The following is a 25,123-nucleotide window of genomic DNA, read 5'->3' on the forward strand; positions in this document are numbered from 1 at the left end:
TCTGTTCTCTGATTGGTCTCACGCATCCGTATGCACTGAAAAAGTGCAGCCCTAGTCAGAAAAATGGCCGCAAACGTATGATAATAAAACGATTCTGGCCAACTCACTTGTACATGGGGACTACATTGAAACACACCTGAGTCATGCGGTAGTGAGAGTGGAAGACTTGTGATGAATCCTCCTTGTCTATAAACCCGTGCTGGGCTACGTGGGCCAAGGGTTATTGACAGAAATAAGCTAGCTGTGTCACAATGTTGGACTGACAGAAAAACTAACCCTGAACACCTCCCTTTATTTTCTGCTGCACCACCCCTGCAATCTGCCAGCCACCTGTGGTGATTCTAATTGGCTGTGTGTGCGTGTGCGTGTGTGTGACTTTGCCAGGAGCAGGTATGTGTGAACTGTGTTGACACTGTATTCACCCCTCTCAGGGGTGTGTGTGTGGGTGTGTGTGTGTGAGGACCAGCACCCCGGGGCCCGGGCAGGGACCCTCCTCCCTCAGGCTCCAGACAGCTCTCCTGCCTGATGAATTCCCCTCTCTCTGATGCAAGGGAACACTAAGTACCCAGTTGACCTTGTCTCAAAGTTAATGGTCCTTGTGACTGTCCCCCTACAGTCACTCACGGACACAGACACACACACAGACGAGGGGGGGGACCCACACCACACACACATTCACAGATACAGACACACACGGACAGTACACACACACACACACACACACAGACAAATACACACAAATAAACAAATACTAGCACATAAATACTCACACACGTGCGCGCACTACACACACGTACACGCACACACGTACACACACGTACACACACAGAAAACAAAAAAATGGGGCTTCTACTTTGAGCTTGTTAAATAGGGGTACATGTAGATGTTTCACAAGTAATCTGCTTCTTACTTTCTGTAAGCCCCACACTGGTTCCGTTTTTTGTGACACACTGTTTAGACTAACAGCATGCCAAAGAGATTACAAATGACAGCTGCGTGGGTGAAGAATTGAGTCACTACTTGCCGATACCATGACAAACACATGGACTGCGCTTGATTTACTGTTCTGCTTGTCTTTCAGGATGCACATTTGTATGTCTCTTTGGGAAAAAAAGAATCTAATGTAAAATACAGAATCCAGTTTGACCCTAGTTTCACCCCTGACCCGTGTGTTGCAGTGGCTCTGCCTATGGTGAACGACCTGGAGCTGTTTGACATCTCACACAGTAGCATGAGGGCACGCTGGAAGATGGCCGCCGGCGCGTCGGGATACATGATCCTCTACGCCCCTCTGACGGACGAAGACCCCGCAGAGGAGAAGGAGGTGAGAGAGAGGGGAGAGGAAAGGAAAGGAGTAGTGGGGGGGGGGGGGGCTAAAGACGTGAGAGAGAAAGGAGAGGAGAGAGAGAAAGGAAAGGAGAGAGAAGGGGAGGGGAAGCGGTGAGAGAGAGAGAAAGAGAGAGAGAGAGAGAGAGAGAGAGGAGTGAAAGCGAGGGAGAGATAAGTGGAGTTGGTGTGAGAGAGGAAGAGGAACAAGAGAGGGAACGAGAGAAGGGGAGGCAGGTGAGAGAGAGAGTGAGGAGGGAAAGGGGAAGGTGGGTGGGAGAGAGAGAGGGGGAGAGGTTGTCAGAGAGAGGGGGTTACTGTAAATACAATTTTGACACTGTGATATACAGTGCCCTTCAAAAGTATTGGAACAGTGAGGCCAATTCCTTTATTTTTGCTGTAGACTGAAAACATTTGGGCTTGACATCAAACGATGAATGTGAAACCAGAGATCAACGTTTCAGCTTTTATTTCCAGGTATTTACATCAGGATCTGATGCACAAATTAGAAAATATCACCTTTTTGTTCGAACCCACCCATTTGTCACGTGAGCAAAAGTATTGGAACATGTGACTGACAGGTGTGTTTTGTTGCCCAGGTGTGTCCTATTACATACATTATTCAATCAATAAATACCACTGAATGTCTACACTCAGGTTCAGATTGGGTAAGATAGGTTTTGTCTATGCAGACTGTATTCAGAGGTGAAAACAACATGAAAACCAGAGCGCTGTCTTTGGGTGAAAAACAAGCAATTGTGAGTCTTAGAGAAGATGGAAAATCAATCAGAGCCATTGCAGAAACATTGGCCATAGCCAGTACAACCATTTGGAATGTCCTGAAGAAGAAGAAAACTACTGGTGTACTAAGTAACAGACGTCGAACAGGTAGACCAAGGAAAACATCAGCAGTTGATGACAGAAACACTGTGAGAGCTGTAAAGAAAGACCCTAAAACAACTGTTAGTGAGATCAGCAACAACCTCCAGATGGCAGGAGTGAAGGTATCACTATCTACTGTTCGCAGAAGACTTCATGAACAAAAGTACAAGGGCTACACCAGAAGATGCAAACCACTCATTAGCAAGAAGAATAGGAAGGCCAGGCTGGAATTTGCCAAAAAGTACAGAGATGAACCTCAAAAATTCTGGGACAAAGTTTTATGGACTGATGAGACAAAGATTAACTTTTACCAAAGTGATGGAAAGGCTAAAGTTTGGAGAAAGAAAGGAACTGCTCATGATCCCAAACACACAAGCTCATCTGTGAAACACGGTAGAGGTAATGTCATGGCTTGGGCTTGCATGGCTTCTTCTGGGACGGGCTCATTAATCTTCATTGAGGATGTAACACATGATGGCAGCAGCAAAATGAACTCGGAAGTCTACAGAAACATTTTGTCTGCCAATTTAAGGAAAGATGCAACCAAACTGATTGGCAGAGCCTTCATCATGCAGCAAGATAACGACCCAAAACACACTGCCAAAACAACAAAGGAGTTCATCAGGGGCAAGAAATGGAAGGTATTAGACTGGCCAAGTCAATCTCCAGACTTAAACCCTATAGAGCATGCATTTTACCTGCTTAAGAGGAGACTGAAGGGAGGAACCCCACAAAACAAACAACAACTGAAAGAGGCTGCAGTGAAAGCCTGGGAAAGCATCAAAAAGGAATAATGCAAAAGTTTGGTGACGTCAATGGGTCACAGACTTGCTGCAGTTATTGAAAGCAAAGGATTTGCAACTAAATATTAAGTCTTATTCACTTAAATATGTTTTAAGTATATCTGTTCCAATACTTTTGATCACATGACAAATGGGTGGATTCAAACAAAATGTGATATTTTCTTAGTTGTGCATCAGATCCTGATGTAAATACCTGGAAATAAAAGCTGAAACGTTGATCTCTGGTCTCACGTTCATTATTTGATGTCAAGCCCAAATGTTTTCAGTCTACAGCAAAAATAAAGGAATTGGCCTCACTGTTCCAATACTTTTGGAGGGCACTGTAGTTATACAGTTCTGAAAGAGATGGTTGGAGGGAGAGGGGGATGAAAGGAGGAGAAGAGAAGGTAACCGGAGGGCAGAGTTGGGTTCCACCCAGCTCGTTAGGACCCATTACTGAATAACTCTCCCTCCAGGCAGAACCCAGCACTGCCTGTTTGTTAGAGAGAGTGAGAGAGTGAGAGAGAGAGAGAGAGAGAGAGAGAGAGAGAGAGCAGAGCGATCGAGAGAAAGAAAGAGAGAAAAAAAGAGAAAAAGAACAGCGAGAAAGAGATGAAAGATAGAATGAAAGAATGAGAAAGACGGGGCATGTCTACTACAGTCAAGTGCCTGTTGTGGTATGTGTTTGCAAAAGAGATAGGTGGGGCACAGCAAGTCTGATACAGTTTGTGTGTGTGTCTTTGTGCCTGTGTGTGCGTGTGTGTGTGTGTGCGTGTGTGTGTGTGTGTGTGTGTGCAGGTGAAGGTGGCAGACACGGTGAATGAGGTGGAGCTGGAGGGTCTGACCCCAGAGACAGAGTACACGGTGACGGTGTACGCCATGTACGGAGAAGAGGCCAGCGATCCCATGACCAGCCAGGAGACCACACGTGAGTCCCACTCACTCACACAAACACACACACACACACACACACACTCACACACACACACACACTCACACACACACTCACACTCACACTCACACAAACACACGCACACACACACACGCTCACTCACACACACAATTACACACACACACACACTCACTCACACACACACTCGCACACACAGACACTCTCACACACACTCACACACACATGCATTCACAATTCACATACACACGTACACATTCATGCACATTCCACACATACGGACACACACGCATGTACGCAGACACGTGTGCCAACACGTACACACAACAGTGACGATTTGAGACTATTTTTAGGGGTGCTCAAGCACACCTACATTTCATCTCAGCACCCCTAAAAGTAATACAAATAAAAATAATACAAATTTGAATTATTATTGTTTGTTATCATTTGATGGTGGTAGTTCGTGAAGGGACATTCTTAGTTTTCTCATTCATTCAATATTTTGCATAATAATAAATACATGTATTCATTGTTATCCAGTGAAATCAGTGATTTATTAGCAAGGGGGGTTTAGCACTTTTACAAGGCACTGTATCCAAGTCACATTCTCATTGGGGACTGAGCCCCCCTAAAGGTCTGATCCAAAATTGCCCCTGCCTCACATGTCTGTATACATTCATGCACACACACATATGCACACACACCACAGACACACCTACACATGGGCACACACACAGAACACACACATGCACACGCATGAACACAGGGATGTTACAGTGTCTCCCTGCTCCCACGCCCACACATCATATGATTTAATTAGCAATCAGATACAGCAGATTTACTATCTCTGCACCTTGAAAACATGGCACCAGGCCCTGTCTGTCATGCCCTGACACACACACTCAAACACACACTCAAACACACACTCAAACACACACTCAAACACACACACACAACCTGGCAGGCTGTCTAAGCAAGCCACGACACCTAGGCACAGACAGGACTGCTGCCAACACAGTTGCACGGCACGGATGCGTTTCAGAGAGTTCCTTTACGTGCTTCAGTTTGGTGTTGAAGTTTGAGCTCAGTTCCTGTCCACATGTGCTCTGTACTAAGACCTCTGTTACCCGTGTTAACCACGCTTCTGGCTGCGACATGCCTCGTTTATGTTTGGAAACAACAATTAAACTATTTGGGCTTTAAGTACACCAGAAATAATGTAGTGAAATGAATCAAATTGGCCGTTCCCCAGGGCCAAGCCCCCTTAGTTACTGTTGCTACGTCCGACATAATTCCCGGAACTGTCACGGGGATAAGCGCTATAGCTGTCAGTGTGAGTGAGGATCTTTGGAGTAATACCTCTGCGATATCTTACAGATCCAGGCAGAAGGGACTGCAATATGCAGTGGAAGGATATATTCAAAATATTAAAATGAGCAACGAAGGGGAAACAACAAAAATCGAAGCCAAAGCATACAGGTCTCAAGTAGCCTTGTCTGGCCAGGCAGTTGAACAGCAAGCACAGGGTTGGGATACTCAGGAATAGATCTCCCACTCACAAAATTCTACGAAGATTAAAATAAAATAAGTTTATAATGGCCTGTTGGGACGTTTTGTTCAACATCGTTTTGTTCAACATTGATACAGTATTTTAAGCTCCTGGCAACTTGCTGGCGTTCGTTGGCTATCTCAGCTTGCAATTTTACAGACGTTAACATTAACATTTTGATTTTAACATTAACAAATTTGTTGGAGTGAATAGTTATGCACTAGTAGTGGTAATAATACTAGTTTACATGAACCATAACTGTTTGGGGAAGTTCTCTCAACTAACATCTTAGATATCGTTCGCTAGCAGCTTACTGTAACGCTAGCTACCTTGGAGCATGTTCTCTAAATTAAGTTGGGCGTGGGGTCTCCCACACTGTTTTATCCACCACCGGCACATTCCCTCTTGAGTCTTCGGCTTTGCAAATGGAAAAAATACCACACCTCCCTCTAAACTTTTGGGATATCTAGTGTCAGATCGACACGTCCCATAGGCACACCGTTTAACCATGTTGCTTCTGAGTCAAAGCTTGACGGACCTTCTCTTAGTAGCGGTTGCTAAGGTACGATTGGACGAGGGCCGTTCTAGGGAGGAGTTTCGGGAACTGTCAATTACAGCCAGCCAAAGATGTTTTAGGTCAAAGTTCTCCTTGTGCAAAAAAAATCGAATGTTCTCCCGGTGAAGCCAGAGTCCCCACGACTCCTCTCTCCCCCCCTCCTTCTTTAACCCTCCCTCTCCTACTCCTCTCACCACCCCACAACTCTCCCCCCCCCACCCCTCAAGGGAGTGACAGCCAACAAACCATGAGTGGGAAGAGTGAAGAAGGGTGAGGGGAGGGTGACGGAGAATAATTATAATTAAGCATGTTCCTTTAATTACAGTACCGTATATTTACACTGCTTCACCCCGCCTATCTTCCTCTCCCCTCCTCCCCCCCCAGTCCCTCTCATTCCGGCCAGGAACCTGCGTTTCTCCGAGGTCACCCACAGTTCTGCCCGACTTAGCTGGGACGCCGCCTCCCAGAAGGCCAGGGGCTACCGCATCATGTACGTCAAGACCAGCGGCGTGCAGACCAATGAGGTAAGAGAACTGGGACAGCTCCCGGCCAATAGCACCTCAGGGAACGGTCATCCCCGAGTGTTCCAGGGGAACGAGGGTTCTAGAATGCGCCTGCTTTTTCTCATACAGGAAGCAACGGGTTTCCTCTCAGACACCAACATGCAAACCTAAAATCAGTTTGGAGAACGATTCTGCAGTAGTAGATAGAGAAGAGACATGTGCACATCACATAAATACACTTCATCATTTATTTGTTTATTTTTTTTACCTGCTGATCTATTTCCTTGCTGAGCTTTAACCCTTTCCTGTCATGTGACCATGTGACCCTAGCTGGAGGTCGGCCGTGTGACCACGCAGTTGCTAAGGAACCTGACATCCCTGACAGAGTACACGGTGGCCATCTTTGCTCTGTATGATGAGGGCCAGGCCGAGCCCCTGACCGAAAGCTTCACCACCAGTAAGACACTCCTAGATAGTTAGTCAGCTAGATAGTTAGTCAGTTAGATAGTTAGTCAGCTAGATAAATAGTCAGCTAGATAGTTAGTCAGCTAGATAGTTAGTCAGATAGATAAATAGTCAGCTAGATAAATAGTCAGCTAGATAGATAGTCAACTAGATAAATAGTCAGCTAGATAAATAGTCAGCTAGATTGATAGTCAGGTAGATAAGTAGTCAATTAGATAAATAGTCAGCTAGATAAATAGTCAGCTAGATAGGTAGTCATGTAGATAGGTAGTCAGCAATGTAGTTAGTCAGCTAGATAGTCAATTAAATAGGTTCTAAGTCAGTTAGACAGTTAGTCATTCAGTTAGTCATAGACCGTCAGTCAGATAGTCAGTCAGTTAGTTGGCAAAAAAAAATCTGCCATTCAGTCAGTCAGTAAGATCTGTCATTTAGTCAGCTAGTCAACTAGATAGGTCGTCAGTCGGTAAGACCTGTCAATCAGCTATTTAGTTAGTCATCAGTGAGATATGCTAGTCAGTCAGATACTTGTACTAGTTTGTTAGTAAATTAGCTCATCAGTTAGTTAGTTAGATTTGATAAGAAAACGACAGCATACGCTAGTACTCTGCTGGTCTAGTAGGCTTCTAGTCCAGTGAGTATGCTAATGTATTCTATCTGTGTGTGTGTGTCTGTGTGTGTGTGTGCCTATCTGTGTGTGTGTTGCAGAGACTGTTCCGGAGCCTGTGGACCTGAGGAGCAGTGAGGTGTCCACAGACAGCTTCAGGGTCTCCTGGCAGCATGCAGCCTCTGACGTGGTCTTCTACAAGCTCATCTGGAGCCTGGCTGAGGGAGGGGACACCAAGGAGGTGAGGGGGGGGCTCTGGGCGAGCGGGCGGGTGTGTGTGTGTGTGTGGGGGGGGGGGGGTGGCGGGGTGGAGGTTTATGTGTGTGTGTAGTGGCTGTGTGGCTTCTATAGAGATTTGTCTGTCAACTCTTGTGAGGGATGACAGGGTGTCTGTTCTTTGTCTGTCTATCTGTCTGTCTCTCTGTCTGTCTATCTGCCTGCCTGTCTGTCTCTCTGCATGCCTGCATGTCTGTCTGCCTGATGCATGTCTACCAGTGTTGATCAGTTAGACTCTTATTCCATCAGCGTATGTGCTTGTCCCTCTCTGTTTGTTCGCACGCAGTTCAGATAATTGCCAATCACTGCAGCCCTGTGTCTGTCTGCCTCTCTGGAGAAATGAACCGGCCAGCAGCGTTCCTCCTGTTGACTACTGATAGAAATCTCGCTCTCTCTCCCTCTCTCTCCCCTGTTTTAATTCTGTCCCTACCTTCCTGCATTTCTCTCGCCATTCATTCCCCTGACTTCTCCTTTTTTCTTTTTTCTCCCTCTATTTCCTCTTTTTTTCCCTTCTGCTCCCTCCCTCGCTCTCTCACTTCCTCGGTCCCCTCCTTCCCTTTCTCGTCCACCCTGCCACCACGCTGCCTCCTTCCCCCTCCCTCCCTCCCTCCATCCCTCCCTCCTCCCCCCCCCTCCCTCCCTCCCTCCCTCCCTCCTCCCCCCCCTCCCTCCCTCCCTCCCTCCCAGGTGATGGTGGATGGGGATGTGAACAGCTACGTGCTGACAGGGCTGAGGTCGTTGACAGAGTACGAGGTGTCTCTGTCGGCTGTGTACACAGACGAGGCGGAGAGTGACTCAGTCTCCCTCATAGAGTCCACAGGTACGGCCAACGCTTCCTAAAGGGACAGTCCACTCCAAATGCACGACAAGCTCACTTAGTATGAACTCCTTCAATCCTAGAGAGAGGTTGTCACTAGTCATCACGCATGTATTTATATGTACTCACTTTTTGGCCCGTAGTGAGAAAAACCACCACCACCACTGTGAGAACCACCAGCACGGCGAAAGCAGGTAACTGTTCCCCGTTTCCTTCACTCCACATTGTGGCCTGCGCCCTCTCCCCGTCCTCCCCTGACCTTCCGTCCCTCTCTCCCACGCCTACCTCCCTCCTCTTACACCTCCCCCCTCCCCTTGCTCCCCCCGCTACCCTTCACTCTACCCTCTCTTCCTCCTCTCCTCCCCGCCTCCTTCTTTCCCTCCTCCTCCCCCCAGTGTCCAGGTTTGCGGTGCGGAATCTGCAGCTGAGTGACCAGACCACCTTCAGCATGCTGGTCTCCTGGGAGATGCAGGACCCCAACGTGAGGAACTACCGCCTCTCCTACACCACGGCCAGCCGCAACCGTGCCGAGGAGACGGTGAGACCTTTTGACCTCTAACCTCTAACCTTTCGCCTTCACCCCCTTCCCTGACACCTTACTGTATAAGGTTATAGGCTATACCACACTAGAGCTTTTGACTGCAGGTCGAGAGGTCGTAGGTTCATGGTGTTGCTTTGGATGGAATTGCTGCTCAAGTAATACGTCAAGAAAGTCGAAAACGTTTAAGGAGGCTGGTTGTGGTTTCTGAAATAGGAAGAAATAAAAATCAATTGTCCATAACATCTCTTAAGCTACCGATGCATACACCATTACCCTGGGTTTAAACCATGGAGGGTTTAAACCATGGAGGGTTTAAACCATGGAGGGTTTAAACCATGGAGGGTTTAAACCATGGAGGGTTTAAACCATGGAGGGTTTAAACCATGGAGGGTTTAAACCATGGAGGGTTTAAACCATGGAGGGTTTCATGATGTACCTGATGTTTAAAGTAGCCTATCAGACACAGTGTCACACCAGATGTCGTAAAATAGCTTAAACAGGTATAACAGCTGTAACAGGTGTAAAGCTGTGCTGGTACAAATCCGCAGTAGGATGAAATACTGCCCGGCCCAAGACAAAACATTTGATTGGAACTGGACTTGGAACTGTCATCTGTAGGTTCACCATGTTATTTCTGTGCAAGCCGTCAGCCGCACACCCGGGGGACAGCTGTCTTCAGCTCCACACCCACGGGACAGCTGTCTTCAGCCCCACCCCAGGGGACAGCTGTCTTCACCCCACCCCAGGGGACAGCTGTCTTCAGCCCCACACCCAGAGGACAGCTGTCTTCAGCACCACACCCAGGGGACAGCTGTCTTCAGCCCCACACCCAGAGGACAGCTGTCTTCAGCTCCACACCCAGGGGACAGCTGTCTTCAGCCCCACACCCAGAGGACAGCTGTCTTCAGCCCCACACCCAGAGGACAGCTGTCTTCAGCTCCACACCCAGGGGACAGCTGTCTTCAGCTTGACTACGGGTAGAAGGAGGATCCAAGATGTTGACTAAGGGCAGTTTTTGTACTTGGGAGCCCTTAAATACTCTGTTTCATTCATTTTGTTCTATTACTGTAAAAGAACACAATTTGGCAGCCAGAATTGAACTGTAAATAGTTAATGACAACATGTTTGATTCCAAAAAAGAAAAAAAATACAGAATGCACAGAATTAAATCCTCATTGGCATGGATGTGGCCTAAGTGTGGGTGTGGATGTGGCTTTGGTGTATCTGTGGTTGTGGCCTGAGTGTGACCTGGGTGTGTCTGTGGGTGTGCCCTGTAGGGGTGTGGCCTGGATGTGGGTGTAGCCTTTGGGTGTGGCTTGTGTGTATCAGTGGGTGTGACCTGGGTGTGGGTGTGGCCTGGCGGTAGCTGCTACATCTGTCTGACAGGAGGTACATACCAGAGCATGTGGGCGGAGTGGAGCGAGCGGGGGGCGGATTTAGGACAGCGTGCAGAGCGGGATTTTTAAAAAGGACGGAGTGTTGCCCTATGTCCCGCTCCAATTTCCCTCCAATTTCGCTCCAGCAATGCTCACACCACGAGTCTGAAGCATGCCCAAGCCCGACCCAGAATCCATCTGTGTCCTGCCAGTCATCAACAGTAGACTATTTTCAGTCAAAAAAGAAACTGAGGCGTCTCATACAGATGTACTATTACGTAATATATAACTAACTAACAACGATAATGTGGTACAAGAAAAATAATGTGTTAACATCATTTCAGTCAGTAAACATGAATTTTGTAATCTTAAAAGTACCTCTCTCTCAAACGAAAGTGTGCAACATAAACACGCTGGGAAGAAAGCAAAAGGTTAGCAAAACAATGTAGTCGTTGCTCTATAGTTCTTTGGGCTGCGGTTTACAGTAAGCTAAAAGTTTACAGTAATGCACGCAGATATTTTTCCTTTTTTGGAGCGAGCGGGAGGGCGACTTGAGTGGAGCGGGACGCCATCTGCGTTGAGCGCTGAGCGATAGCACCTGATGCGGCTTTGGGCGGGGGAGCAGAGGGGTGAACAGCTCTGCGAGCGAGGAGCGGGGATTGTCATCGCCCCACGCCGCTCACATGCTCCGGTACATACTGTAGCATGTAGTCAAGACGACGCACGCAGTCTGTTCCGCCGCTCTCCCCGACACACAGAGGCTAGACTGCACACGCTCGGAATGCACCTGGAACAAGAGGAAAGGGTGAGGGGAGGGGAGGGGAGGGGGGAGGGAGCAGGTTTGAGGGAGAGAGAGAATGAAGTTGCAAGAGACCGATAGCTGGAAAGGAGACAAGAGGAAGAGACTGCGAGGGGAGAGAGGTAGGGAGAGAGAAGAAGGGAGAGAGAGAGAAGGAGAAAGGAGGTGTTGAAAGTGCAAGATTGGTTGCAGACAGGTAGATGACAGCTATCAGAGTTAATTCTGCAATTAGATCGCTGAGTCAGGAGAGCCTGGAGTTAACCCACAGGTGGAGATTCTCTCCCAAATACCTCACACACAATTAACCCGCTCCGCCCTCAAGACCATACTGGTACACGGCATCTTTGACGACTTTATTACTTTACACCAACCAATTTTAGGTAGTTACATAGGTGTCAATCCCGACTTCAAGCCTCTGGGATATATACGGTCTGTGTTTAGATTGGTGAAACGGAAAACGATTCATATGATTTGCAGGCATGTGGAATGAGCAGGATTTGATTGAGATGCAAAACGTTTATCGAAGCTGTCCTTGCGAAAGGTAATCCTTGTGCAGCAAATTCAGTCAGATCAATATTTAATGAAAGTCTTTTTTTTTATAACATACAGACTGACTGACACATCGTACAATTCCAATTAAAATTGCAATGATGTGTCAGGGTCAACCTGAAATGTCCTAAACAATAATCTGTGTTCGTGTGCGTGTGTATGTTTGCGTGTATGTCTGTGCATTCATGTGTGACTGTCTGCTTGCGTGCATTCCTGTGTGAGTGTGCGTGCAGGTGTGTGTACTTGATGTGGATGTATGTGCGTATCTGTGTCTGCGAAGGTGTGTGTGTGCGCTGTGCGCATGTGTGTGTGAGTGCATTTGTGTACTGAATGTGTACGTGTGTGCGCGTACTATATGTATGCGTGTACTGTACGTGTACTAAATGTGTGTGTGTGTTATAGAGGACAGTTCCGAGTGGACAGAGCAGTCTGCTGCTCCAGCCGTTGCTGTCGGACACAGAGTACCAGGTAACCGTGGTGCCGGTGTACGCAGATGGCGAGGGACCCCCCGTCACACGCATGGGACGCACACGTGAGTCCCACCTCTCACCTCGGCTGACCTCTGACCTCGGCTGACCTTCCCCTCAGTAGTGGAAGCATGGTGTCTAGCCATGTGGCTGCTGAACGGGGCGGGGTTTCTCAGCGCTCATCAGGCAAGGACCGGCCAGCAGGCAGGAAGACAGGCAAGGAAGCATATATACAGGCAGACAGACAGACAGACCAACAGACAGACAGACAGACAGACCAACAGACCGACAGACAGACAGACAGACAGACAGACAGACAGACAGACAGACAGACCAACAGACAGACAGACCAACAGACAGATCAACAGACAGGCAGACAGACAGACAGACAGACAGACAGACAGACAGACGGATAGGCAGGCAGGAAGACAGGCAAGGAAGCATATATACAGGCAGACAGACAGACCAACAGACAGACAGACAGACCAACAGACAGACAGACAGATCAACAGACAGGCAGACAGACAGACAGGAAGACGGATAGGCAGGCAGACAGAGAGGCAAACATGCTGACAGACAGACAGACAGATGACATTGTCAAAACTCTGAATGATTTCCAGAAATATCTCTCGGAAGCAGGGACCATCTATTCATTCCAAAACCAACATCCCAAGGAGAGTGCTGGTCTGCCTACGGTGATAATGTAAAGGAACAAAACGTCTATAGGCTCTAAACCAACACGAAGAGACTGGACATCCTTCATGTTCCTCAGACGCCCGTCTAGATGATTACAGAGCTAGACGTGAAGCGCTCACTCTGAGAATGACGGACTCTGGACGCCTCTCAGTGATAGATTACCATCCCACACACACACACACACACACACACACCCACACACACACACACCCAATAGGATGAAAAATGAGGTGATTTCTCATAGGGAAATTGACACAGCCGAAAGCATTATTGTAGCAAGAGGGAAGAACAGTTCTACTTGCATAACTCTAGTTATACTAACGATAACTCTATACTAATGATAACTCTATGCTGATGGTGACTCTAGTTACACCAATGATAACTCTATACTAATGGGAACTCTACTTATACCAAGGATAACTCTACATTGATTGTAGCCTTAGGTTCATTCATGGTAACTGTACTGATGGTAACTCTAGTTATACTAATGATAACTTCATACTGATAATAGCTTTCGGTGTACTGTTGGTAACTCTGTACTGTTGGTATCTCTGGTTATGCTATTGAGTCTTGAGAGTTCTATGCCTTTGTGTGACTTATTAAAGTCTGGTGGGTTTACAGTAGCATGGCCACGCATTGTTGCTTGTTTAATTTAAAAACTCCCAAATGTAACTTCTCCTCTTGGACGAGAGAGGAGGGGAGAAGACTGAGTCATGTATTTGATCATCTATGATTCATGACTTAATTAACATACATTTATGTAGATGTTAATCCATCCCCTCCCTCCCTCCCTCCCTCCCTCCCTCCCTCCCTCCCTCCCTCCCTCCCTCCCTCCCTCCCTCCCTCCCTCCCTCTGCAGTGCCCCTGTCGGCCCCCAGGAACTTGAGGGTGTCAGAGGAGTGGTATAACCGCTTCCGCATCACCTGGGACATCCCCCCCTCCCCCACCATGGGTTACAGAGTCGTATACCAGCCCACCTCTGGTAGCCAACGCACACACATACACTCACATACTCGTTCACACACTCTCACACACTCTCACACACACGTACGCTCTCTGTGTTTCTCTCGCTCTCTCTCTCACACATGCACAGTCTTTTTCTGTCACACACACACTCTCCTTCTCTCTTTCTCATACTCTCACCCACTCTCTTTCTATCTTTCTCTCACACACATGCTCTCTTTCTCACACACACACACGCTCTCACTCTTGTATATTGTATTTTTCCATGAACCACACACACCCCTGCACACACATTCCTTCAAGCCTGCTACTGCGTTACAGGTCATGTTAAACCAGTCAATACTCTGAAAATCAATCAAGGGTAAAATGTGATCCTTATCCCAGAGAAAGTGTGTGTACGTGTGTGTATGTGTGTGTGTGTATGTGTGTGTGTGTTATAGAGGGCATATCTTGCCGTCGCACTGTATCTACTGATGGTCATGCTCTGTGTAGAGAACGGGTGGGGTCGTGACCTTTGGTCTAGATAATGGAGATTGTGGGTGTTGACCTCTCTACCTCTTTTAGATTTCAGTCGTCTAAAACTGGCTGTAGCCTAAAGGCTTGTCCATGGCGTTAATGAACCATTGAGCCTCCCCTCTCCTCCCCTCTTCTCTTCTCGTCTCTCCTCTCCCCTCCTCACTCCTCTTCTCTCTCCTCCTTTCTCCTCATCTCGTCTCTCCTCCTCCCCTCCCCTTACTCCCCTTCCTCCCCTCCCCTCTCCTCTCCTCTCTTCTTCTCTCCTCTTCTCTTTTCGTCTCTCCTTTCCTCTCCTCACTCCTCTTCTCACTCCTCCCATCCTCTCTCCCCCCTCCCCTCCCCTCCCCTCTTCCCCCGTCCTCTCTCCCTCCCCTCCTCCCCCCTCTTCTCTCTCCTCCCCCCTCCCCAGCCCCAGGTCCAGCTCTGGAGACGTTTGTGGGGGAGGACGTGAACACCATGCTGATCCTGAACCTGCTGAGTGGAACAGACTACAGCGTCAAGGTCATCGCCTCCTACACCACGGGCTCCAGCGAGGCTCTGTCCGGCAGGGCCAGGACCTGTGAGTACCAGCCCAGGACAGCACCGTCTTGTGGTTAGACAGACCCCAGACCAGTAAGCTTAGTAGAGCACAGTAGAGTATAGTCGAGTGTTGATACAAACCCTACTCCTGTCCAACCCAGTGGAGAACAATGAAATACGATAGAATACAGGATAGACAGTCCAGTCTTGTGTTCAAACACACCCTGGACTTGTGAGTTAATCACAGTGTACCAGTGTACTTACTGTAAATCGCTCTGGATTAACAGCGTCTGCTAAATGACTAAATGCTAAATGACTCAATGTGCCAGTACACTCCAGTATAGTCCAGTATAGTATGGTGCAGGACAGTATAGTAAAGTACAGTGTACTGTATTATTGTACACACAAGACTACACACAAGACACACAAGACAAGTAGAGCCCATTGGACACTGGTAAAGTGTAGTATTTTATTAGCATGCTGCTGCTGGCTGTGTTCATACCCACTCAAGGTAGTGTGTGTGTGTGTGTGTGTGTGTGGTAGCTGACTTTTATAGTTACCTGTCTGTCAACTCTTTAGAGTGATGACTGAAGTGACTCAGTGTGTGCCTGTTCTATTGTCAGTTTGTCAGCCTGCCTGCCTGTCTGTCTGTCTGCCTGTTGGTCTGTCTGCCTGCCTTTTTGTCCACCTGCGTACTGTCTGCCTGCCAGTTTTGTCTGTCTGGGTACTGTCTGTCTGTTTGTCTGTCTGTCTGTTTGTCTGTCTGCGTACTGTCTGTCTGCCTGCTTGTCTGTCTGCGTACTGTCTGTCCGTCTGTCTGCCTGCTTGTCTGTCTGGGTACTGTCTGTCTGTCTGTCTGTTTGTCTGTCTGCGTACTGTCTGTCTGTCTGTCTGTCTGCCTGTTTGTCTGTGTACTGCCTGCCTGCTTGTCTGTATGTCTCTGCCTGTCTGTCAGATGTGGCTAGGATAGCTTTTTCATTCCACACTAAAGTCATATTTCCCTCTCCGACGTAGCATGCGTGTGCGTGTGTGTGTGTGTGTGTGTGGGGGGTGTAATCAAGGCTTTGGTTTCACCATGTGATAAGAAAGTCACATGATGCATGACAATGAAGATGATAGGGTAGAGAGCGCGGAGGACAGGCAGGTCAAGTCATTAGCATGTTGACATCCCACAAGGAGAGAGATGGATGGATGGAGGGAGCGAGAGAAGGAGGGAGGAACAGAGTGTGCTCATTTCACCGCTCGTTAGATCATCCTCTGGTGTGGTCTGACATACGGAAGACACATTTTCGAGAATTCACTCAAAATAACAAGCGTGTGTTAAGTGGATAACTCTCCCAGGAATGTATTAGGCAGGTTAACTCATGGAGTAAAACACATACATACATTTCGTTTACGTAAATAAATGCGAGGGAATGTAGCCGTTTCCCCGGGCCGGTACAGGAAGTGTCGGCTCACCTGATAATCATTCCATGAAATATGCATGTGGAGGTTACAGAGGACGGAACGCCATATGTCCTGCATTCTGAGTTCTAGAACATATGCTGTGTGTTTGCTAGACGTGAGTCTCATTATAATGGATCGAATATGCAAAAATTTGTTTTTTTTTATGGTTTGGGAACAAACTCCATGATACTGGAGTGAGAGTGTTTGCGGTCAAACACAAGGCAAAAACACAAGCTGTCAAGCCTTCTCTCATTGAAACATTGGACTAACTGTGCACAAACCTTAACCCCTAACCTTGACATGTAGCTCCATTTAGGAGTTTGAGTTCATTGTTGATAATCTAGGATGACTGATGTCTTTCTGTTTGTGTCAGGGTGTCTGGAGACACAGCTAACCATCTCTTTGTGTCTCTATCTCTCTTTACTTCTCCCTCCCTCCCTCCCTCCCTCCCTCCCTCCCTCCCTCCCTCCCTCCCTCCCTCCCTCCCTCCCTCCCTCCCTCCCTCCCTCCCTCCCTCCCTCCCTCCCTCCCTCCCTCCCTCCCTCCCCAGTGCAACTGGGGGTGACCAACCTGAGTGTGTACCAGGTGAGGATGACCAGCATGTGTGCCCAGTGGCAGCCTCACCGCCACGCCACCCTTTACCGAGTGGTCATCGAGTCACTGCTCAGTGAGTACTCACCCCCCCCATACACACACTCACACACACAAACACATACACACACACACTGAACAACAGTCATACATACTCATACAAACACACACTCTCACAAACACATCCTCACACACACATCCCCACACAATAAACATTTGCACGCACACTGCAATATATCTTAAAGTGATCCAGCATGGGGATTTATGCATTCATGTTCATTCCTCCGTTGTCTCTGTTGGGTCCCTGCCAGGGATCATCAAAGAATCCTGCTTCACTTCACACACTCACACACACCCACATGCACACACACACTCACACACCCACACACACACACACCCACACACTCACACACAGCCACACACTCACACCCACACACACACACACACTCACACACACACACACACACACACCCACACACTCACACACACAAACACACCCTGACACATTCACCGTGCCCCCTGCAGGCCTGTTGAGTCCGCTGCCAGGAGTGTAATCCCAGACTAGGATTACACTGGGATTAGAGGCACAGAAAGGACTGAGACCACATATATTATCATACGCAGACGCCACGACGCATTAGCATCTGCTTTTAGTAGGGTGTCACGGTGTGTGTGTGTGTGTCTGTGTCGAAGAGTGTGTGAGTGCGTGTGTGTGTGCGAGTGCTTCAGCGAGTGAAGACAAATTTGGATTGCTGATGCGTACCCCACAGAGTATGAATTGAATTATATTCCATTTGGAGTCTTAGAGGGAGAAGGGAGTGATAGAAAGTGTGTGTGTGTGTGTGTGTGTGTGCACAAGTGCACTCTTGCCCAGTTTTGACATTCAATAAGATAGAACGCAAAGAGGTCAGAACACGACAGTCTTCATGCCGTCAGAGCAAAAATGCCTTTTGCACATCTCCCCCAGCTGAAAAAACTTTATAAACTTGCTCGCACAATGACAGTAATTACAGCTCATTGGTCAATTTAGGACTGGGAAAAAATGAGAGAGAGGAACCGGGCTACATTCTGACTGAACTGTGCTGTTAGCTAGAGAGTAATGAGGAACTTCAGTCAAACAGACCCATTATTAGGTGAGTTCTGAAGAAAGAAAAAAAGAGCAAAAAAAAAAGAAACAATTATATTCAGGGAGAAGCATTTTTTTCTTCCTTTTTCTTTCTGCCGTTAATGCGTAATTATCACTTCAGAGACCTCCAACCAACTGTCAACGTGGGTGGCAGCCTGGAAATGAATACGCAAGTTTCTTTCAAAGTGTCAGTATATCAGGGCTGTGGTCTTACCACGGCTACTGGAGTCTGTCTTGTCTGGATTCAAGAAGTTTTCATACCTCCCAAATGGAAAGTATGTCGAGGAACCAGGTGTCCTTCATGCGTGTTCCTTTGGGAATCCACTTGTGTTTTTCCAGTAGGGAAAGACTGGCCCATTTGCTTTCTTATATATGGTTTATATGGTATATTTATATGGTTTATATGGTATGGTATATGGTGGTTTATATGGTATATATGGTTCCGCTTTTAAACCATGTTATCAGTCGAGTGAACTCTTATGAGTAAATGGTCATTGTTTAAACTATGAATTTATGTTGAAAAGAATGAAGACCCACAAATCTGATCTTCAACCTCATGCGCTGACTCTTTTTCACTCAACAGTCAAAGATTCAGTCCAATATGGCACACAGGTAGGAAAGTTCAAAGGAATTCCTCCTTGGCCTGAATTCCTTCCTCTTAACGCTAAGCGCTTCTTAGGAGCGTTCTAAGAACGCTCCAGAACGCTCTTAAAACGCTCCTAAGAAGCGCTTAGCGTTACGAGCTTCTTAACGAATTTGGGAAACGCGGCCCTCATAATTACAGTATCATGTAGCTTGCACATTCACACTGCTTGACACACTACAGCCCACATCCAGGGAGCTCTATGAGGGGCAGTTAGGGACAGTATTCAGGGTGACCCTGCACATCTACAGTACACATGCACTTGTTCTCTCACACACACCTGAGACACCAAAGTCAATCACACATTATACTGAAAACCACACACTTACAAGTGAAATGCTTTGACACGCACAACTGAAACACACCAACAACTGGGAAATACACTCATGCACACTGACAAGCGCTCGTGAAGATTATTGAAAAGCTTTCACACATGGAGAGTAAAGTGTGCTCATGGAAACCATTGCAATTCTCTCGTATCGTGAAAACCTTTTTAGGAATCAAATTGAAAAAGTGTTCACAGTTACGTTTGTAAGCAATTCATTATGGTGTACGAGAGGATTTCATACCTTCAAGCAATTGTTAACGAAGGTAATCACAATGAAACTAGGCGCCTAACGCCCCAGAGCTTGTATCAGTAAACAAAACTCCAAATGATTGGTATAGTTTGGGCATGATCATTTCAGTCTTCCTCAGTTCACCTTCCTCTTCAACTGTTGAGACCACCTCTCCAGTGGTGTGTGCTAGAAGGTGTGACAGCATTTAACATTACTGTCCCTTTGGTGCACGTGAACGACTGTCCCAGACGAAAGGCTGAGTGGCCAGTGACAAAGGGGCTTGATCCTTTAGGTCTCTGCCAATGCAGCCCTACATGTCCATGCATGGTCATTCTGAAAACGGTCTCAGTCAGCCCCTCAGAGCTAGCTGAACACACGCTAAACAAACCTCGATTTCTGATGAATAGGTAATAAATAGTTAGTTCCTAACCAGACCCTCGTACATCTCATTTGTACAGAGGGTCTGGGATCGCTCCATTGACAAGCGTTAACTTCCTTGAAGGCGGGTCCTCTTTTGAAGTTTAAAACTATTGGATCTGCCCAGAGCCACTCTGATCTGCCATAACCAATCGCAAGCGTTTGCCTTAGCCAAGTCCTTCACCACTACTGTAACGGAGCTAGCTGACGTAGCTGGAAAATCAAACTTTTCCCGAACCCCGTGGGGAGGAGGGCCACAACATCATGGCCACCAACAAAACTCAGCAAGGAATGTTCTTGCTCTGGCTTTAACTTATGGATATTCGGCAGCATTGCCACAACCGCAGAATAGCTTCGCTCGCATCTTTCTCCGCCGCCATTACTGAACTACTCCAACTAGTGCACAACATAAACGTCATCGTTCTCAGCCACTCCCTCTGTTTGCTGATTGGACCTACAAAAAATGTGTTTCTGGAAACCGACTTCAAAGTCAAACTCCCAGACCTAGTACAGAAGCAAAATCCAAATTGAGCGGAAGTACGTAGGAGGGCAGAGCCAGGCTAATAAATAGTAAATAACTAATAGGAAATAATAAGTGGAGGCAAATTGTTTTCTGAGAAAATCTCAACTCCTCTTTGTGTCTGACAGCTGAGAGTCTGGGGGAAATACTTTGTTTTGTTTTGGGGAAACATTCTGTGTGAAATATCAGTTGCCAGACATTTGAATTACCCCCCTGTCTTTCCACTGGTTTGAGGTAGAACGCACAGGTCCCTGTGTGTAAAACGATGTGTGTATGAAGTGTATTATCTAGAAGATGTGGATACTATTTAGCTTAATCAATGACTAGGGCCAGTGTAGAGAAGGTTTGTCATGAAAAAGATGGTGTTTAAAAGTGCTGGCAGCATGAGTTCAAGAAGCCCACCCACCTCCACCAGCTATACCCCGAGGAGAATGTGTGTGGCCATGTTTATGCATGGTTGGTGTACACTCACTCTCTACTCTGTAGGGAAATTATCCTTTTCGCAGGGTGACATTTTTGAAAATCCCTTTCATAATGACTCGCAATTATAATCCTCTCCCTCGCTCTGCACTCTCCTCTTCTCTGCTGTCCTCCGCTCCCCTGTCCTCTGCTCCCCTCCCCTCCTCCCTCCTCTGCCCTCCTTTTCTCTCCTTCCCCTCCCCTTTACTCCTTTACCTCTCTTCTTCTCCTTCCAGATGGGCAGAAGCAGGAGAAGACATTGGGTGGAGGAGCTAATCGCCACTGCTTCAGCGACCTGAAGGCTAACACCCAGTACAAGATCAGCGTGTACGCTCAGCTGCAGGAGTCAGAGGGCCCCGCCGTCACCGCCATAGAGAGGACCTGTAGGTCACGCACACACACACACACACCCGCACACATGCATGTATGCAACCAGAGGTGCGCACACGTGTGCGCACGTGGACACACATGTACGCGAGCAGAGGCACAAACAAACACTCGTACGCACGCTAGCACGCACACATGCACAGACAAAGGTGCGAAGATGCACACACACACACACACACACACACACATGCATGCACACATACACATGGATACAGTCAAAATATGCACGTGCGCATATATGTTTTCCTTCTTTCTCGCTCCCTGTCTATCTTTCCCCTCGAACACAGATGTATAGGCACTAACGTGTGACCTAAAAGCAGACATCAAACATGTACCACCTTTCTCTGTCTCTCTCTCACACACACACACACACACACACACACACGTTAACACACACTCATAAACATGACTCTTGGGAAACTCCCCATCGGATTGTCAACCATCTTCCTAACATTTTAAAAGCATTATTCACTTATTAGTGTCCCGGGAGGGTTTGGCTTCTGTACTCTGAGAGTGAGTCACTTTGTACTCTGTCCAACCCCCCAGTGTAATCAAGATAAAGACAGGAGGAGAGGGAGAGTGGGACGGAGGAGAGGAGAGAGGAGCGACTAATGAGAGAGAGACCATGGGGAGGAGGAGGAAAGGTGCTTTATTGAGCGCCCGCCAGCCATTTGTTTGCGTTGAGTTGTTGCTATTTGTCAAGTCGACCCGCAGCAGACAGTGATTTATGACTTTGTTTTGAAGCAAATTAAAGCCGAGGCTTCATCTTTTCATGGCCATGCCCCCCTCCTCCCCCTTCAGCCCCCCCCCCCTCTCCCCTTCAGACTGTCACCAGCAGTAACTCTGTGTTTGTGGTGTTTGATTTACGGGCGTGGCGGTGGTGGTGGTGGAGTGGGGGGGGGGATTGGGGGGGTCGTTCAAAGGGGAAAACTGTGAGAGGTGCTTCGTTTGATTCATCCGCCTGCTGGAGTCATCAGGACGGCCGATTATACGTCTGAGCTGAACGGCGGCGCGAGGCGGGGCGCCGCCTCCCCCGCGAGACGAGCTGACATTCCAGACACGTGCCGTCCGCGGCTCGGCTGGGTTCAGTCGCCTCTGCGTGCGGCCGCTGGATAGCAGACCCAGTCTGTGTGTGTGTGTGTGTTTGTCGGTCTCTCTCTGATGACAGAGACGTTGACATGACTCAGGGCTTGTCTTGACGACGGCGATGTGTTTCCCTTCAGTCCCTGCTCCCACCAGGGCTCCGACGAGGCCCCCCACCACCCCCACGCCCCCCACCATCCCCCCCGCCAAGGAAGGTGAGACTGCACACCCCCTACACCCCCCCCCCCCCTCGCTGTTACAACCCAGACCCACACACACACCTGGGTACACGTACACACACTAATATATCTGTCAATAGAAAACACTTGTGTACCTGTAAACAGACTTATATACACACACCTGTATACACACTTAAGTACCTGTCCATAAACACACCAGTATGTCTGCACGCACACACACACCTGTACACACACACCTGTATACCTGTAAATACACCTGTTGGAGTCAAGATTATGATGCACCGAAGGCAAACTATTTGGGTTGAAATCCTTACCCCTGACCTCTGTTGAACTAGGGTGCTTATCCCCCCACTATGTTCCAGCCTGCCTTACAGGAAATAAACAACAACATCAACAGATGCAGCTCTCTACGAAAGTCTTTTTCATGTATTGTTTCCATCAGCCACATCCGGCATACATCGTATCAACATGTCAGCTCTGGTAGCTCTGTGATTTGAATGCTGCCCTTTTTTTAATGAACGTAGAAATGTCAATGTCCCAGTGTTACCTGGTGCTATTTGGGCCAACAATCCCAAAAAACAATAGTTCATCTGGGATAAGTGGGTTGTCACCATTATTATTCCATGCTGCAGGTTCAGCCCATGGTGCCTTTCAACCAGTGTACAGTAGCTTGCAGAATGCATGTCTACCCCCCTCCCCCCCCCCCCCCCCCCCCAATGAGATATTTAAAGAATGCAAGGTGTTACAAGGTAAACCGCAGAGTGCGCTCCCTCGTCAGTCCGTTACCACGGAAACGACGGCGTCGGTTGACGGATTCCGTTCCTTGACATTCAAATCTCAACTGACGCCCACCAACCAATGCGGGGGCCTGAAAAGGCCAAGCTGCCTCCCCCACATGATCTGTGTCCAGGCTGCTTAGCGCCGCACTGTCACACCAGGAAGGATGGATGTCTTCGTATTTCTTTTGTATTTCTTTTTTCTATTTTGCCTTTCCGAGACTTCTGCTTGGTTTGTTATTTGAAGGTTGATGAGTCATAATTTAAAATAATGAATACATTAAATTAAATAAGTCTCAAACCTGTGGACAGCCCTTTCCCTCTTCAGCACCTGGCGGGTTCTGCCAGATAGCAGGCTATGCGACATCACCGGGTAAGTTATCTCCCAAGTTGACACACAACGTGGCAGCAACTTACTGGCAATGTTGCTTCAACGTTGGGTGTCAGCTGGGGAGTTAACTTACCCGGTGATGTCGCACAGCCTGCTTTGTGGAAGAACCCGCCAGGTCGTAAAACCTGTTGTTGTCGATCGTCTTCGCCGTTCCTCTTCCCAAATAACGGAGGGTCATCTTCGAGCAGCTGGGATCACTTGGGATCCTGGAACATCTCCCACGTCAGGTCAGAGTCTTGGCCTTGTAAAACAGAATTGAGACCATCTCTGTCCCAGTCAGACTCCACCAGGTTCTCGCTGACCCCTGTAATCATCCCTCTCCTCACGTCAACACGTCTGTCTGGGCCTCTGGGCTCCGCCTTTGGGCTTTTTCGTACTCTTGGCCTAAAGGCTGAAGTTCAAGTTTGTTATCAAACGCAAACTTGGTGCATTTGTTATCGAGTGCAGAGTTATTGGGAATGAAATGCTTGATTTGGAGGCTCTCCCCACAGTGCAGACAAGAAGACTAGAGGATGTGAGAGCTGTGAGAGGGAGGGGGAGAGGAGGCGAGGATCAGTCTGGTCCAGCCAGGCAACACACGGGAAGAACTGGTCCAACTGTTGACCAATCACAATAGCCCTTCGTCTCTCCTAGGTTGTGATATATGACAGGCCCCCTCTGGTGACAGCTGAACATCTCTCTGTATCTTGCTTTTTCTCTCCCCCCCACCCCCCCTCAGTCTGCAAGGCAGCCAAGGCTGACCTGGTCTTCCTGGTTGATGGCTCCTGGAGTATTGGAGACGACAACTTCCAGAAGATCATCGGTTTCCTGCACAGCACCACGGGAGCGCTGGACGAGATTGGCCCTGAAGGCACTCAGGTAGGACTGAACCCCAGCCAACTAATGAGAGACAACACCTTTCACAGCAATAGAGCTGTCAACCAATTGGAGAAAAACAGTAGTTAGACTTAATGATTTGCACTACAGTGAAATACAGTGAAATCTCTTTCCCTCTTTCTCTTTCCCTCTGCCTCTCTCTCTCTATCTATTTCCCTCTCTCTCCTCTCCCTCTCCGCCCCCAGGTGGCCATAGCCCAGTTCAGTGACGACGCAAGGACTGAGTTCAAGCTGAACACCTACAACAACAAAGAGAACCTTCTGGAAGCCATCCAGCGCATTGCCTACAAGGGAGGCAACACCAAGACAGGCAAGTCACTGGTGCAGTCTGTAGCAAAGCTGGTTGGAGAACCCAGGTCTTCTGAAGATTGTTCTCTGTTTAGGACAACGCCTAGTCCAACCGTATTTTGAAGTCTATTCACTTTATTAACCCTTCAAGTAACGCTGTGGGCATAACATATTATTAGATTTGAGAATAAGTCATAAAATAATTCATAAAAATAGGTAACACTCAACAATAGAGAACACAACATAGCAACAATTGAATGTCAACAAA

The 25,123-nt window shown here is 47.9% G+C and overlaps 1 protein-coding gene across 4 annotated transcripts in view; it reads left to right on the forward strand.

Moving 5' to 3' along the window:
* The window catches only part of LOC124466733 (collagen alpha-1(XIV) chain-like), a 64,380-nt gene that overhangs the window by 21,573 nt on the left and 17,684 nt on the right, over positions 1-25,123 (forward strand). For all 4 annotated transcript variants that reach the window (XM_047018537.1, XM_047018538.1, XM_047018540.1 and 1 more), the window contains 16 exons: positions 1,179-1,324; positions 3,789-3,918; positions 6,390-6,529; positions 6,839-6,965; positions 7,679-7,818; positions 8,541-8,673; positions 8,814-8,864; positions 9,066-9,208; positions 12,338-12,467; positions 13,958-14,080; positions 14,987-15,136; positions 17,093-17,209; positions 21,092-21,238; positions 22,466-22,540; positions 24,411-24,550; positions 24,754-24,877. In XM_047018537.1, the coding sequence (XP_046874493.1) occupies positions 1,179-1,324; positions 3,789-3,918; positions 6,390-6,529; positions 6,839-6,965; positions 7,679-7,818; positions 8,541-8,673; positions 8,814-8,864; positions 9,066-9,208; positions 12,338-12,467; positions 13,958-14,080; positions 14,987-15,136; positions 17,093-17,209; positions 21,092-21,238; positions 22,466-22,540; positions 24,411-24,550; positions 24,754-24,877 (2,016 nt within the window). The remainder of the gene's footprint in view (positions 1-1,178; positions 1,325-3,788; positions 3,919-6,389; positions 6,530-6,838; positions 6,966-7,678; positions 7,819-8,540; positions 8,674-8,813; positions 8,865-9,065; positions 9,209-12,337; positions 12,468-13,957; positions 14,081-14,986; positions 15,137-17,092; positions 17,210-21,091; positions 21,239-22,465; positions 22,541-24,410; positions 24,551-24,753; positions 24,878-25,123) is intronic.

The sequence above is a fragment of the Hypomesus transpacificus genome, chromosome 4 (assembly GCF_021917145.1).
Source record: "Hypomesus transpacificus isolate Combined female chromosome 4, fHypTra1, whole genome shotgun sequence".
Classification (NCBI taxonomy): Eukaryota; Metazoa; Chordata; class Actinopteri; order Osmeriformes; family Osmeridae; genus Hypomesus; species Hypomesus transpacificus.